We start from the raw sequence: 16095 nt of genomic DNA, 5'->3' as shown, positions 1-16095 counted from the left end.
AGAAATTTTAATAAGTTGTATTTTATTATCATTCAGATCAAAAACCACATTTTAATTTCTCTTGTGATTTATTCTTTGACCTTCACATATTTATATACGTGTTGCTTAATTTCCAAAATTAGGCTATTCCCAGAATTTTTGTTAGTGTTTTCTAATTTTATTTGGGTACAATATAAAATTCAAATTCTATTATATTTTATCTCATTCATTTAAATTTATGTTTTGCATGTTTTATAATGCAAATACTGTGTTAATCTAGGAGGCATGAGTATAAGTTATTAAACAAATGCCCATTTATTGTATAAGCTTCAAAAATATTTTGTTAAGGGAGTTGTGATCTCTCATGGAGCCCATTGGAGGAAGAAATGCAGAAGAGCAAGAACTTAGGCAGCTCCATGGGTTTAGGGATAAAATTCACAAACAGAAAGAATACTTTACCAAAGAGATTGAAACTCTAAAAAAGGACGAAACAGAAATTTGGGAGCTGAAGACCTCAATAAAGGAGATAAAGAATGCATTAAAGGCATTGGAAATAGAGCAGACCAGATGGAAGAATTAGTGAGCTCAAAGATTGAAATCTAGAAATGATACCTGTAGAAGAGGAAAGAGAATTAAGATTTTTAAAAAAGGAGAAATTCTGCAAGACTATCCAACTCTATTAGGAAGTGCAACATTAGGATAATGGGTATCCCAGAAGGAGAATAAAGAAAGACAGGAGCAGAGAGTTTACTTAAAGAAATAGTAGCTAAGAACTTCCCAAACCTGGGGGAAGCAACTGGATATACAAGTCCATGAATCTAAGAGAACAACTAATTATCTCAATACAAAAAGACCTTTTCCAAGGCACATTATATTAAAACTATTGAAAGTCAATGACAAAGAAAGAATTTTAAAACAGCCAGGGAAAAAATGATCATCACCTACAAAGAAACCTGCCCTTAGGCTACAGCAGATTTCTCAGCAGAAACTCTATAGGCCAAGACAGAGTGGAATGACATTCTCAAAATACTGAAAGATAAAAACTGTCAGCCACGAATACTCTATCCAGAAAAGTTACCCTTCATAAAGGTACCCGTATGAAGGAGAAGTAATGGCTTTCCCAGACAAACAAAAGCTGAGGGAGGTCATCACCACTAGATGTGCCTTACAAGAGATGTTGGAAGGAGCTCTTCTACCTGAAAGGAAAAAGCAGAAGTATACAAAACTTTTAGTAAGGTGATAAATCGACAGACAAAAGCAGAAAATTACAACTCTATATCAGAATATGTTGTTAAGCAATTGATTATAGTGTAAAGGTTAAAGGGAAAAAAGCGTTAAATATAATTATAGCTACTTCAATTTGGTAACAAACTTACAACATAAAATAGGATACTTTGAGACAACAAAAACATAAAAGGGGAAGAAAAAAAGGTTAAGATCCATATAGGCAAATGAAAATGAATGCTATCAGTAGAAAAAGGACGACTTTATCTATGAGATGTTTTATAGAAATCTCATGGCAACCACAAAACATAAATCCAGAGCAGAGCGAGAAAACACTAAAAAAGAGGAAACTGAAAAAAATCATAGAAAATCACCAAATTAAAATGGCAGACAAAAACAGAAGGAAAAAGAATCAATGGAGATATAGAGCAAACAGAAAGGAAAAAATAAAATGGCAATACTAAGTTCTCATTTCATAATCACCCTAAATATAAATGGATTGAATTCACCAGTCAGAAGACACAGAGTGGCTGGATGGATTAAAAAACAAGATTGAACTATAGCTCTAAAGACAAACATAAGCTCAAAGAGAATGGATGAAAGATGATATGCTAAGCAAATAGCAGCCAAAAGAAAGTGGAGGTAGACATACTTATACCAGAGAAGACAGTGTTCAAGCCAAAAAAATGTAACTAGAGACAAAGATGGACATTACATAAGGATAAAGGGGACATTTCATCAAGAAGACATAACTGTGATTAGTATATATGCACCTAGTATAGGATCACCATTACCTCAATGGATAGATCATCCAGATAGACAGTTAACAAGGAGACAGAGGCCTAAAATGAAACATTAGACAGGATGAACTTCATAGATTTGTACAGAACATTCCATCCAAATGCAACAGAATACATATTCCTTTCATGCACACATGGAACATTCTTAAGGATAGAGCATATTTTGGGACACAAAACAAGTCCCAATAAATTTAAGAAGATTGAAATTATATCCAGAATCTTTTCTTATCACAAAGTTATGAAACTAGAGATCAACTACAAGAAGAAAGATGGAAAATCACAGAAATGTGCAAACTAAACAACATGCTACTGAACAACTATTGGGTCAAAAAAGAAATCAAAGGATGTGGAGAAAAGGGAACCCTCATTCATTGCTGGTGAGAACGTAAATTGGTGCAGCCACTGTGGAGAACTGTATAGAGGTTCCCCCCAAAATTAAGACTGGAACTACTACATGATCCAGCTATTCCACTTCTGAGCATTTATTCAAAGATTAAAAAACAAAACAAAACACTAATTTGAAAAAATACAGGCACCCTTATGTTCATCATAGCATTATTTACAATAGTCAAGATATGGAAAAAATCTAAGTGCCTGTCAACAGAAGAATGTATAAAGGAGATGTGTTTTGTGTATATAGAATAGAATATTACTCATTCATTTAAAAAGATGAAATTTTGCCATTCATGACTACACGGATTGACCTTGAAGGCATTATACTAAGTGAAATAAGTCAGATGAAGAAAGACAAATAACATGATTTCACTCACAAGTGCAATATAAATCGAAGAAACAAACAAAATAAATGAACAAACCAAACAAAAGGAAGCCCAAAGGTAGAGAGAACAAGTATTGGTTACCAGAGGGAAAGGGGGTTAGGGGGTCAATTCTATGGCTACACATGGACACTAATTCCTTGGTGGTGAGCATGCAGTCATGTATACAGAAGTCAAAATATAATACTGTACACACAAAACTTATATAGTGTTATAAACCAATAAAAAGTACTTTAATATTACCTGTGAATTTCCATAATACCAGCTATCTATTGACCAGGTAATATCTAAAATAGGAGTCATTTTACTCACAGTAGAATATTTTATGAGACTTTATACACTTTCTGTCACTAGAAATGATAAATTTGAACTTGTGAATTCTCACACATAGTACCTCGATACTTTCCTTGCAAACAACAGATAAGTTTCTGCTCCTTAAATTAAGGTTACGACATAATAATTACCACAATTTATTAAATGTCAATAAAGTTACTGAGTGCCAGAAAAAATATGAGTCAGGACATAGAAAATAAGGATAGTGCATGTTTGGATGCTACTGAAACACAAAGACTAGATAAATAAATACAACTCGGTCCTGTGCTGTATATGAAGAGATGCAACGCCAACAAAATGACACAAAAAGATAAACTAAAGGGGTTAGGAAACATATCTGGCAAAGATGAGCCTAAAGAGAGTGAAAAGAGCAGTATTAGAATTCAATTCAAAAAGATTCTGCAACTGAGCTCCTGCATTTAATTCTCAACACAGTGGCTAGAAGGATCCTATTAAAGCATAAAACACGTTAGGTTGTTTCTCTGCTCAAAACCTTCCAAGAGCTTCCATCACTCTCATCGTGAAAGTCAAAGTCTTTGCTGTGACTCACGAAGACCTACTCAGTCTGACCCCTGTTGCTTTGTGAACCCACCACACCGGACCACCTTCACTGCCTCGGCCCCAGCTGTTCCTTGAAACCAGCAGGCGTACCCCTGTTCAAAATCTTCTTCATTTGCTGTTCTTACAGCCTGACATACTCAGATACTCTCTCTCAGTGAAATATTCCCCGACCAGCCATTTTGAAGGTCAACCCCACTCACTGCCACACAGAATGCCTGTTCTTATTTTTTCTACAGCACTTCTCACTATCCAGCATGCCTCGTATGTTTACTATTTTGTTTTGTTTTTGTCTGTTTTCTTCACTGGAATATAAACTCCACAGGCAAGATTTTTGTCATTTTGTTCACTGATATATCCCCAGAGCCTAGCACAATGCCTAGCACATAACAGAAATATTTGTTTAAATCAGAAATATGTGCAGAGTATGGCACTTTATACAGAAAATAAAGAATAATTTAATTTAATTGAAGACACGTCTTCAGGGAGTTTTTGTATATGTACTGAGTGCTTTCTGTGTGCTAAACACGGTTGCATATATTCTCTCACTCACTTAATCCTGACAGAGCCTGTGACATCATCAGTACTATTACTTTCCCTATTTTACAAATGAGTAAACTGAAACATAGAGAGATGGTGTGACTTCCCCAGTTCTGCTCTTTTCATCGTGTTGAGTGTTCGGTGACATGCTGTGACCTACACAGAATCAAGATAAGAAAAATGTTTGACTTTTACACAGACAAGAGCAATGAGAGACACACCATCAGACAGCCTGTGTGAAAGCACCTCAAGGTGTAGGAACTGTATAATGTAATGCAGCTGATGTGGTTGAATTACGTTCGCATTTATACGTCTGTATCTCTGTAGGAACAAAATTTATCTTGCTGGCTTTGTATGCAGTTGAAATCCCCTAAAAGATTTTATATGTATGATTAGTAAAGTAATGATGATGGTAATTATTAGTAATAATTAGGCATTATCATGTTATTAGTGCCTCATAAGCGCTTACTATCTGTCAGGATCTGTGCTGAGCGATTCAGATAAATTATGTCATTAATGCCCCAAACATCTCAGTGAGTTAGGAGCTATTAGATCCTCAGTTTACTGATGAGGCACTGTGTTAGGGAGGGGACCTGAGTAAATAGCAAAGAAGTGGTGTGTCTGAGATTCGAACCTGTGCTGTTTAACTCTAGACACATAGTCTTCTTTGAAGGTTGGTCGTGTGATGAAGGATTATCCAGTAAATCATGTTAAGGTAGTTAGCTATGAGGGAAAAAAACACCCACTTTAGATCCCTATCTCTTGTCACACATCAGAGTAAATTCTGAGGGACCAAGGAGTAAATTGTAAAATGTTCAACCGTATTTAGTCAATAAAAATAAAAGCGAATATTTATCAAAGCGTTTTCTGGGCTAAAGTACAACAGAAGAATTGCCAAGGAAGAGCACAATAGATTAGACTGTATAAAATGAAAAAACATTTTATTGACAAAGAGAAAGATAATTGAAATGACAAGTAACAATATGAAAACTCTTTCTCTCAAAGAGTTAAATCAATTAAAATAAGTAGGAAAATAGTATTAATTCAATTGATAAAGACACAAAAGGCTGGGGCAGTCAATATCTTAATGAACATCTGGAAAACACTGAGAAAAACGTTCATTCTCATTAGTAACATGGAAATGAACAGAAGTGATAAAATTATCAATAAATGGCAGTTAATGATCATGGTATGCCATTCTACTTTTAATCATATATTATGAGTATAGTTGAAAGGTAAATATACCACTAGACATCAAACTGCATATACCTGTCTATGTAACTATGTATATGTGGATAAAAATGAAATACAAAGAAGAAAGCATTATATCAATATCAAAAATAAGAATCCTCTGCAAGTATATTCTTTCCCAACTGCAAGTTTATTCATGAGAGACAAAGTACAATCGAGCATCTAAATTCCGGGCTAGTAAACGCTGCTCCCAGCCGTATACTCTTGCTGTGACAGAGAAGGATAAGGTTCATTTAGACACCCCTCTGTCCTTCCACCTAATCATTAGTTCATTTCCTCCACCAGGCACATCTGCAACTTGAAATAATACAGTTCTTATCCACCATAGAGCTGAGTGGTGGGCTTAGATTATGCATGATATTCTAGGGGGCCAATACATTGTTCCACTTGGTGGAGAATGTTCCTACCTTCAGATGCAAATGGGTTCTTCTTTTAGCCAGCTAAGTTTCTTTATGTAAACTACACTGTGCATTCCATGAGGTCCTTTGTTGCTGTTGCTGTTGTTTTCTCAGATATTTTATTCTCACTCTTGAAATCCTGATTCCAGGAGCCTCATCCTCTTGCTCCAAGTTTCTTTTTTTGTTGTTGTTGTTAACATCATTATTGGAGTGTAATTGCTTTACAATGGTGTGTTAGTTTCTGCTTTATAACAAAGTGAATCAGCTATACATATACATACATCCCCATATCTCCTCCCTCTTGCGTCTCCCTCCCACCCTCCCTATCCCACCCCTCTAGGTGGTCACAAAGCACTATTGCTCCAAGATTCTTTTTAAGCTTCCAGAAGGGGCTGTTCACGCTGGGACTTCCCTAACTGCTCTTTCTGCAAATGACCATTTGCTCTTAGATCCCATTTCCTCCACTTTCTTGGAAGACTTTGTTTTGCTAAGGAAGGCTGTGTGAGTGGTAAATTTTCCAAGTTCTTCCAAATGCTGAAAATACTGCTTACTGCTTTTACACTTGCTTGATGAATTGCTTATCTATAGAATTGCAGGCTCCAATGTTTTCCCCAAGAACATTGAAGGTATTTCTCCCTGTCTTCAAACATTCAATATTGCTGATGAGAAATCTGATCTATTCTATTTGAAAGGGATCTGACTTTTTCTTTCTGGAAGATTTTAGGATCTTCTCTTTATCTTTGGTGTATTGAAATTTTATAGCAATGTTGTCTCTTTGTGGTTTCTTTTTCCATTCTTTTTGTTAAAATGCAGTGACTTTTTTCCACTCTGGGAATTTGCCTCCTATTATTTTTGCAAAATTCATTCTCTGCTATGTTCTGTTCTCTCTTTTTGGAACTAGCTGGAATTTGTCTCATATTTTTTTATCTCTTGACTTTTTAATAAACTCCTTCTTTGAAATTCGTTTTTTGTTGTTGACAATCTTAGTATTGTTTTTCAAGAGCTCTTTTTGTTCTGGTATCTGAACACTAATTAGACACCATTTTAAGTTTTCTTTTCTATTCTTGGAATTATCTCTTACTTTTCCAAAGTCAGTTCTCCTTTACATTTATCTTGGCCTTTCTCTTTAATGTTCTAGGTTTTTGTTTGTTTTTTTAAATGATTTATTAACTATCCATAGGGGAAAAAAGGCACAAAGACAAAAACAAGGAATTAGAAAGGTTGATTGGGACTTCTCAGGGTGTGCTTGTATGTGCTTATGTGGAGGTGTTTTTGAATGGACAGTTATGACTTTGTTAGATGCCTTTTGGTGATTATTTAGGTGAGATCTCATTATATTATCTTAAATCTGAAACACTGATGAGAGTGAGAGTACACGGTCTGGGGGCATTATTAAATCATCAGACCTTAAATTCCAGAGCTGATATTGTCAGGTTTTTGGTTACAATTTGGCAAAACCCATTTGGGAGGCTATTTTGCAAAATAGACAAAGAATCCTAAACTATTGTATAGTGCTTATAGCAGAAGAACCTTAAAAGCACTCTAAAATTTTACCCAGTAATTTGATTTTTCTGATACATTCTAAAAAATAAATGACTTTAAATAGGAAAACAGTTTGATCAATACTTTTTTACTGCAGAGTTCTGTATTAATGTGAAAGAATGTAAGCAGTTTAAGGGTTAGACTAATGGTATACAGTGTCTATAGAATATTTTGTAATATTAAAATGTTTTAGAAACATTTAGAATCCATAGAAATATTTATGCTGTAATATTAAGTGAGTAAATAGAATGCCAAGTTACAGTGGAATTTGTTTTAAATTTGTATAGAAAAACTAAACTGAAATATTAATAGTGGAACAGTGGGATTGGGGTGCTTTACTCTTTAAAAAGAAGCAATTTATATCATATTTTATATTTCATAAATCCATATTATGTATTTAATAAAATTCCAAAAGGAAAAATTAAACCTATGAAGTAACAATAACAAAAGACTAGGAGAAACACACACACACACACACAGACATACACACACAGACACACACACACAGACACACACTCAAACAGACACACACACACACATCAAAACAAGCACCAAAGAGAACTCATTCATTTTCATCTCCTCTGTCATCAACTATTTTCCACTATCTCATCTACTATGAGACAGTGGAAACCTATCTCACACACATAACTGTGTTGCTTCTCAGCAACGAATTAGCTCATTTTTATACATGTCTGCAATGTTTGATACAAAATGTGTTGAAAGGTATGACTAATATTCTATTGTAATCTCATATTTTTTTACATCTCATATAAGCAATTTCTTTTTCATTTGTAAACTTTGTGGCAAGACTAATTTATATAACTAATAATGGATATTGGGAGGTAGTATTTCAATAAAAATATTTTAACTTTTTTACAGTTAACTTTGCTTTCAAATTGGCAGATAGGTTGACCACACTTATAATTCTTAAATACAAATCTAAAAATATTATGGTGCACAAAAAGATAATACATAGGAAAATTTGGAATTAAACAATAGTTTTCCTAAGTGTTAAAACTCTACAAAAATTAAGGAAATATCACAGATTTAAAAGAATGAATAATATTAAATGCATTAATCAAAACAGCTGCTTCTTCTTTACTAATTGTAACCTTTTGAATAAATTAAAAATGAAATGAAGTGAATTGTAAAATTTAACTAAAATTTAATTTAATTACAATTTAATTGTAATTTTAACTTATTAAAATAAATAATAACTATATTTTGTTTGCTTTTATCAATCCTGCAGCACATATTCAAAACTTGTAACATATTCAAAACATGGAGTCTGCACAAATCTGGCAATTACCTTCTATTGATCCATTTTTATAGCACTTAAAACTGTGAAACACTCAAGCTAAGATTGTGATAACAACTTTCTAGAAAATATGCAGAAGTGCATATTTTCTTCTTTTTTCTGCCTCTTTATTCAGCTTAATTCCATTTTGAAACTTTTGTAATAATTGTAAATTTTGTTGTGTTCTGTATGGTTTTGAAGGAAATTCATATTTATCCTAAATACACTTTAATATTTTTGTAGAAAAGGACCTAATTTGATAAAGAGTAGTATTTTGCTTATTATTAGTGTAATACATAAAAATTTAATGTGTACTTCGTTTCTGTAAAATAGTCAAAGTTTCATACCAATCTCCTTGAACTCCATGAATTCAGACCTCCGCATCACTGTCTTGTCAACCAAAGAGGCAGCCAAAGAGGAAGCACATCACCTGTCCCCATCCAGGGTCTGGGCGGAGGAGACTCAGTGTCACTGTTGATGGAAGTTCTGGTCCTAAGGTATCGCCATCTTTGATACGTCCACTCTCAATCAATCAGGACTTCTGAGGGACCTTGTTAATGATATCTAAGAGGTGGTGGTATTAATACATTGTGCATAGTATAGCCATATTTGGCAAGCATGTTAAATTGAAGTTCCATTCCATAGATCCTGTATTCTGATACAGGCATATACAATGCATTGTTCATCTCGTTAAATGGGAAGTCTGTGATCTAATACATTGTGCAGATGCTATAATTAACTGCTTTTGTGGACCGAGTTGTCTTCATTTCATAACCCGAGGAAGTGTAGAGGAATGAGTTAAGCATAATCAATCTTCAACATTTTATAGCAAATCTCTCTGCTGGTCTTAGTTTTCAAAATTCATTTGAATTTTCTTGCTTGGAAGGGAGCAATTCTTAACAGTTCATCTGCAATATTTTCCTTTTTAAAAATATATTTTCTCTGTCTTTTTCTTATTCTCACTTTAGCTTTTATTTTGTCTTGTAAACAATAACAAGTGATAGTTTTCTTTGTATCCGTCTGAACGTTTTCAGGAGTACATTTTCTTCTTTTCGCCAACTAAACAATGCTTCTTCTTTTCCTCTTTTATATTGTTTCTCACTTAATGTTTCGAGGATTTATTCATCCTTACGTGATATGTTTGCACAATTGCTGACTGAGTCAGTATTAGTGAAAATGAGGACCTAGAGTTTGGTAATCAGCCTTTCCCGGAGGTGCTGTTTCTGAAATGCAAAGGAAAAACTGAAGTGCGATCCAAGAAAAGTCACTGAGGCGGGCGTTGCTGTTATTATTGTATTATTCATTACTTCTGTTACCATCATCGGCCCCATTATTACATTCGTTGTAAGTGTCACCACGAGGAGAGCAGCTATACAGATTTATTTTAAGTGGCGATAACATCTTATAATTTATCAGCTGATGTGTTTCCAAATGATGGCTCCGAAATAGCTCTTCTAGCTGAGGTTAGTTGATTGCTGGTAAACTAGAGAGAATATACAGCCTGACCTTTTCTTTTGTGCCTACCTTTCATTGTTTGTTCCACGTAAATATCTTGTCATATTGATTTTAATAATGGATGGGTTTTGAGTAGATCCTTCTAAATCCTACGACACACTGAGGTTTATGTACATAAATATTAATTCTATGGTGCCCTACAACATTTTTCTAATCAATCGACTACCCTGCTCAGACCATTTTTACTAAGCTATTTTAAATGAAACTTCAAAGACAGTCATTCAAAATGTGATGGACACATGGTAATATGCAACTCAGAATCATAGTGTTAGAAATGCCAAGCAAAACTCTATCCTGGTTACCAGAAGTCTATGATTTCAGATGCATCTCGGTCCAGGCATTCATATACTTGACGGTGATTTGTCCAAAGATCATTTTCATGAGACATGTACAAGGATAAATATAAAGATGACAACCATTCTTTCTTCCTTAAGGGATATTTTAGTGTGATGAAAATAAATAATTTCCAAATAGTGCAAAGAATTGATATCGTTCTCTCTTCTTCAAATAGGTGATGTGGGTATGCAATTTGTGTCGGAAGCAACAAGAAATCTTAACCAAATCGGGGGCGTGGTTCTTCGGAAGCGGCCCTCAGCAGGCAAGTCAGGATGGAACCCTCAGCGATACAGCTACAGGCGCTGGTTCTGAGGCCCCGAGAGAAAAGAAATCCAGGCTGCAGGAGCGATCTAGGTCTCAGACCCCCCTGAGCACAGCCACTGCCTCTCCCCAGGACCAGGTTCCCCACAGCGTGCCGCCCGACAGGAGAAAGGGGGCTGAGCCCTCGCAGCAAGCCGGGAGGCCTGAGCAGAAGCAGGCTTCTTTCAGGTCTAGAAGTGAGCCTCCCAGAGACAGGTAAGAGGTCATCAACTCTTAAGCAAAAGGCAAAGTCTTAGATGGAGAGCAAAGCCATCTTCAAGAATTTAACTGCTAGGCTATGTGGAAGGGGTACTTCTCAGGCCCATGAGGAAGGCAACACTGGGCCTGGGCTGTCTCTGTCTAGCATGTATCCTTCCCTAGGAGACCTTTGCCGAGAAGCTTGTCTTTCATGCACGGATGTAAACAAGTCATCTGACTCAGTCACCCACCTGCACTACTAACTTCCAACCCTGAACTGAGAACAGCTCTTGGACCATTTATTTACTGTTTGAGTGAGTTCTGTAGTTGAAAGTGTGCTCTGAGACAAGAGGATGGGGGACTGACCCACTGGAGGTTGTGTGGGTGCGTCAGCAAAGCCTTCCTAGAGGACATTTCTTTTACGCTGAGCTTTGAAGGTGACTAGGGATGAGCCAGGTGAAGGGCGGGATGGGTGCTCCAGGTAAGGGCGCTGGCACCTGGCCGGAAGGAACAAGGCCGGTGGGACAGCCCGAAAGATGCTATGGGCTCGAGGGTGAGTAGCAGAGAAGGGGAGCGAGTGGAGAAGAGGTGATTGGTAGGGTCTGAGTGCCTAGGTCACACTGGGCCTTTTAGCCAGGTTAAATTTCATAGACTTTATCTTAGAAATAATGGAAAGACTCGGAGGATTGTAAGCCTGGGCTAACATGATCAGATTATTTCAATTTGTCTATTGAGTCATTCATTCAAAACAGTGGATTTGGGCCTCCCTGGTGGCGCAGTGGTTGAGAGTCCACCTGCCGATGCAGGGGACGCGGGTTCATGCCCCAGTCCGGGAAGATCCCACATGCCGCGGAGCGGCTGGGCCCATGAGTCATGGCTGCTGAGCCCGTGCGTCCGGAGCCTGTGCTCCACAACGGGAGAGGCCAAAACAGTGAGAGGCCCACTTATCGCAAAAAGAAAAAAAAAAAAAAAAACAGTGGATTTGTGACCAGACAGGATGCCGTGCACTAGGCAACAGTGCTGACAAGGAGGACGTGGCCCTTTTCTTCCCGAGGCTGTGAGTTTGGGGGACCAGACGGTTATCACTAGGCGTGGCTACTTTTTGTCTGTGTGACCCTTATTTATTCCACTGGGTGGGAGGGTAGGATCCACGGAAGGCTTCTGCTATCTTTTTCAAACAAAACCCACACAGTAAGATCAAAGACTTCAGAGCTGAACAGGTCTGGATTCCAGGCCTGGCTCTGCCACGAGGGGTCACAGGCACCTTGCAGTGGTTGAATGAGCACATGTGCTCAGCAGCTGGCCCTTGGGTGGCCTCCAGTGAATGCAGCCAGTAGCCGCCGTGTGTTTACCATCACTGAACACCGCCAGGAACCAGAGGGCATAAAGATGCTTTGTACAGGGTCCCTTTTCTCGCAGATCCTGGGGAAGAGACCACGCCATCTCCGAGAGAAGACAGAGCCCCGGGCGGTGAACTGGCCCAGAAAGGTGATGTGATCAGAGCTAGAAAATACAAACACGAGCCCTTTGGGAGCCACAGGAAAGAGGAGTGTCTTATGAATTCAGGTTTATAGGACAGCCAGGAACGTGTGGTGGGCAGACGGAACAGGAAAGGCCATGACAGGAAGACGACAAGAGCCACTTCAGTGATGGCAGGACTGGTGAGAAACTGCTGAGTTAAGGGGAGATGAAGATATCGAAGGGGCAGTTCAGGATGGCTCAGAAAAGATGATCTCTTTTAAAGAAGAGGAAGAATTGGGGAATGTAAAATCTCTAAAGGGAAAATATGAGTCCTGTTTCAGACAGAGGGTGAAAAACTACGAAGAATTTAAGAGTAAGGGCCAGGAAGAGGCTTTCTGATGAAATCTGCAAAAGACTGATAAGCGCAAATAGCCTTTCTGATTCTATAAATACTTAAGACAACAATGAGGACGTGGGGCTGGAGGAAAAGGCAAGGAGAGCCGGGTACCAGTCAGGGTTGGCCTGCTTCAGAGAGAGAAGGAAGACAGAAGGAATGGCCGTCTGTTTAAACTACTGAAGAACTCGTGGTCCTACTTTGTACACTCATCAGGAGCTAGTGGGAATGGAACAATTAAGGTAGAGGTGAGAAAAGGCCTATTCAGTGAAGCAAAGAATCAGAGAGACTGGAGAAGTCCCATTTGCATAATACTCTATCCTTTCATAAAGGATTTTCACAGATGGTGTCTCCTTTAATCCTCACACAAACTCTGCAAGGTAAGTGTCATTTATCAGCATTTCAGAAAAAAAAAAAAAAAAGTAAACTGACTCAATAGAAACTTCCAGCAAGCACAGCTCTGCCTTAATGAGCTACTAAAATTTGCAGTGCATTCGTCACTCTTATGAAAACTCTATTTGGTAATGATGGATGGTATTCATCGTAGACCCCTTACACTGGAAAACGGCAATACTACCTTTGCAATTCCTCCCTCCCTGAAAACCCCTTCCACTTCAAAGGGCCGAGCAATCTAAATGCCTCAAGCAGCATCGGACATGCTTCTATTTTGCTATTTTGAGCCACTGGAAACCCTTTGCCCTTTCTTTCCATCGTCACCAGACCCTCTTCAAACTGACCCCACAGCTTAGCAACTACTACTTTGGAAAAACCACAGCAGAAACTGCCCTACTTTTTCCCATCTTGTATATTATTCTCAAATTTTGTTCATAATTCTGCTTTTGGACTTCCAATCAAACAATGTTCTCTCTGGAAAGCCCTCTCTATGGACCTCGGGATTCCAAAAAGAGCCTTGGTTGCCCCCATTTTAGTTGCATAGTACAGCATACAGTGCCTGAATGCTTAGCTGAGGTATCCCCTTTTTGTAACTTCTGGGGTCGATGCTGGGACTTTCCCAAATCAGATGGACTCCAGTGTACAGAAGGGCTGGAAGGGGTATCTTAAACAGTATAGCTTAAAGATTCAGACTGCCAAACCCTCTTCCGTTACTTTATCTTTGCCACTGCCTCCCAGAGGATGGAGAGAAAAGTAGGACACAAAACGGGTTTCTTTTTTCATATTCTTTTCCATTAGAGTTTATCACAGGTTGTTGAACACAGTTCCCTGTGCTATACATTTTGGACTGTTTTCTGAAATGAGGGAGAAGGCCAGGGATGGGGAGAGGGAGGAAAAAGTAAAAATTATTTCAAAAATTTCAAGATTTCTATTGTATTTGCCTGGGGAAGGTAAAATGAAGGCTAAGGTTCAGCCATTTATTCTTCCTAACCGTCTCCCTAAAAAGTGGTGGGGTGCACATAATCTCATAAAAAGTACTTGCGTTCTACTATTGAGGAAGTGCTATTGGAGTTGATTCCTGAAATGGACACACTTGGATTCACGTTTCTTTAAAAGTTTCAGTCATAATAAGAGATTGTTAATACATTTTGCCCAAATATATATCAGGTGTATATATATATATATATATATATATATATATATATATATATATATATCGTTTTGAACTGATATGTACGTATTACCGTTTACTCCTCGATTATTACCTATATTATTTTTATCGAGAACATTTTAAAGTCTTTGATTCACAAGCAGAGGTTCATAAAACTTGTTCATTTACTGAATTAATTTGTTGATTTTTAAAATGATCTAGTTAATTTATAGAGAATTTAAAGTCTGAAAGCCAGTTGTGAAGGCCCGGAATATGCTGTGAGACAAAGGAGCCTTATTTAGAAAGCTACTCAGATATACAGGTTTGATGTAGTTCTTTTATCACCTCGCTTTTTAATTAAACATCGAAGTATAAATAATTATTTCCAAGGATGCTTCTGGAGTCTGGTCTTCGCCTTGAGCTTTACACATTGCTCTCCTTCTGGACGTTCCTTTGTGCATCACAGGAAGAAGACCCCAGGGCTCGCAGAGCAGAATGGCAAAGGCGCCCCGAAGGGCGAGCGGAAACGCGCGCCCAGGGCCTCTGGGCAGCCCGCGGAGGGGCCCACGGAAGAACGGGAGCGCAAGGAAAGGCGGGAAAGCCGAAGGCTCGAGAAAGGCCGGTCCCAGGACTACCCCGACGTGCCAGAGAAACGCGAGAACGGCCCGGCGGTGGAGGCCGAGAAGCAGAGGAAGGAGGAGGAGTACCAGACCCGGTACCGCAGCGACCCGAACCTGGCGCGGTACCCGGTCAAGCCGCCGCCCGAGGAGCAGCAGATGCGCATGCACGCGCGGATGTCCCGCGCCAGGCACGAGCGGCGCCACAGCGACGTGGCCCTGCCGCGCACCGAGGCGGCAGCTGGGCCCGAGGGCAGGCCCGGCCCGCGCGCGCCCAACGCCGCCCGGGTCTCGCCTCCCGCCTCGCCGCGCGCCTACTCGGCCGAGAGGACCGCGGAGGCCCGGGCGTCGGGCGCCCAGCCGCTCGCCGAGCCCAGCCCGCCGGCGCCCCGGCCCGGCGCAGGCCCCGCCGACGCCCCGGAGCCCAGGGCCCCGGAGCCGCTCCGGAAGCAGAGCCGCCTGGACCCCGGCGCGGCCGTCCTCGTGCGCAAGGCCAAGCGCGAGAAGGTGGAGACCATGCTGCGCAACGACTCGCTCAGCTCCGACCAGTCCGAGTCCGTGCGGCCGTCTCCGCCCAAGCCGCATCGCGCCAAGAGGGGCGGCAAGCGGCGCCAGATGTCGGTGAGCAGCTCGGAGGAGGAAGGCGTGTCCACGCCGGAGTACACGAGCTGCGAGGACGTGGAGCTAGAGAGCGAGAGCGTCAGCGAGAAGGGTGAGCGGCGCCGCGCGGGCTCGGGCGCGTGTGGGGTTGGATGCGCGGGTGTGGGGATCCGAGGTCAGCGCGCGGAGCTGGGGGCGCGTGTGCCGGGATGCAGGCGCGCGTGTGGGCCTGGAGGAGTGTGTGCCGGGATCCGAAGCGCGAGCGGGGGGCTCGGGGGCGCGTGTGCCGGGATCCGAGGCGCGCGTGCGGGGCTGGGGTGTGTGTGCCAGGATCCTAGGCGCGAGCGGGGGGCTCGAGAGCTCGTGTGCCGGGATCCGAGGCGTGCGTGCGGGGCTGGGGGCGTGTGTGCCGGGATCCGAAGCGCGAGCGGGG

The 16095-nt window shown here is 40.2% G+C and overlaps 1 protein-coding gene across 2 annotated transcripts in view; it reads left to right on the top strand.

Moving 5' to 3' along the window:
* The window catches only part of RIMS1 (regulating synaptic membrane exocytosis 1), a 471448-nt gene that overhangs the window by 241750 nt on the left and 213603 nt on the right, over window positions 1-16095 (top strand). For both annotated transcript variants that reach the window (XM_027092571.1, XM_027092566.1), the window contains 2 exons: window positions 10725-11065; window positions 14912-15774. In XM_027092571.1, the coding sequence (XP_026948372.1) occupies window positions 10725-11065; window positions 14912-15774 (1204 nt within the window). The remainder of the gene's footprint in view (window positions 1-10724; window positions 11066-14911; window positions 15775-16095) is intronic.

The sequence above is a fragment of the Aethalodelphis obliquidens genome, unplaced genomic scaffold, assembly GCF_003676395.1.
Source record: "Aethalodelphis obliquidens isolate GAN/ISIS:26980383/991018 unplaced genomic scaffold, ASM367639v1 scaffold3, whole genome shotgun sequence".
Classification (NCBI taxonomy): domain Eukaryota; kingdom Metazoa; phylum Chordata; class Mammalia; order Artiodactyla; family Delphinidae; genus Aethalodelphis; species Aethalodelphis obliquidens.
Note: the sequence above shows the minus strand (reverse complement) of the source record. Positions and strands in the feature narration are given on the sequence as shown.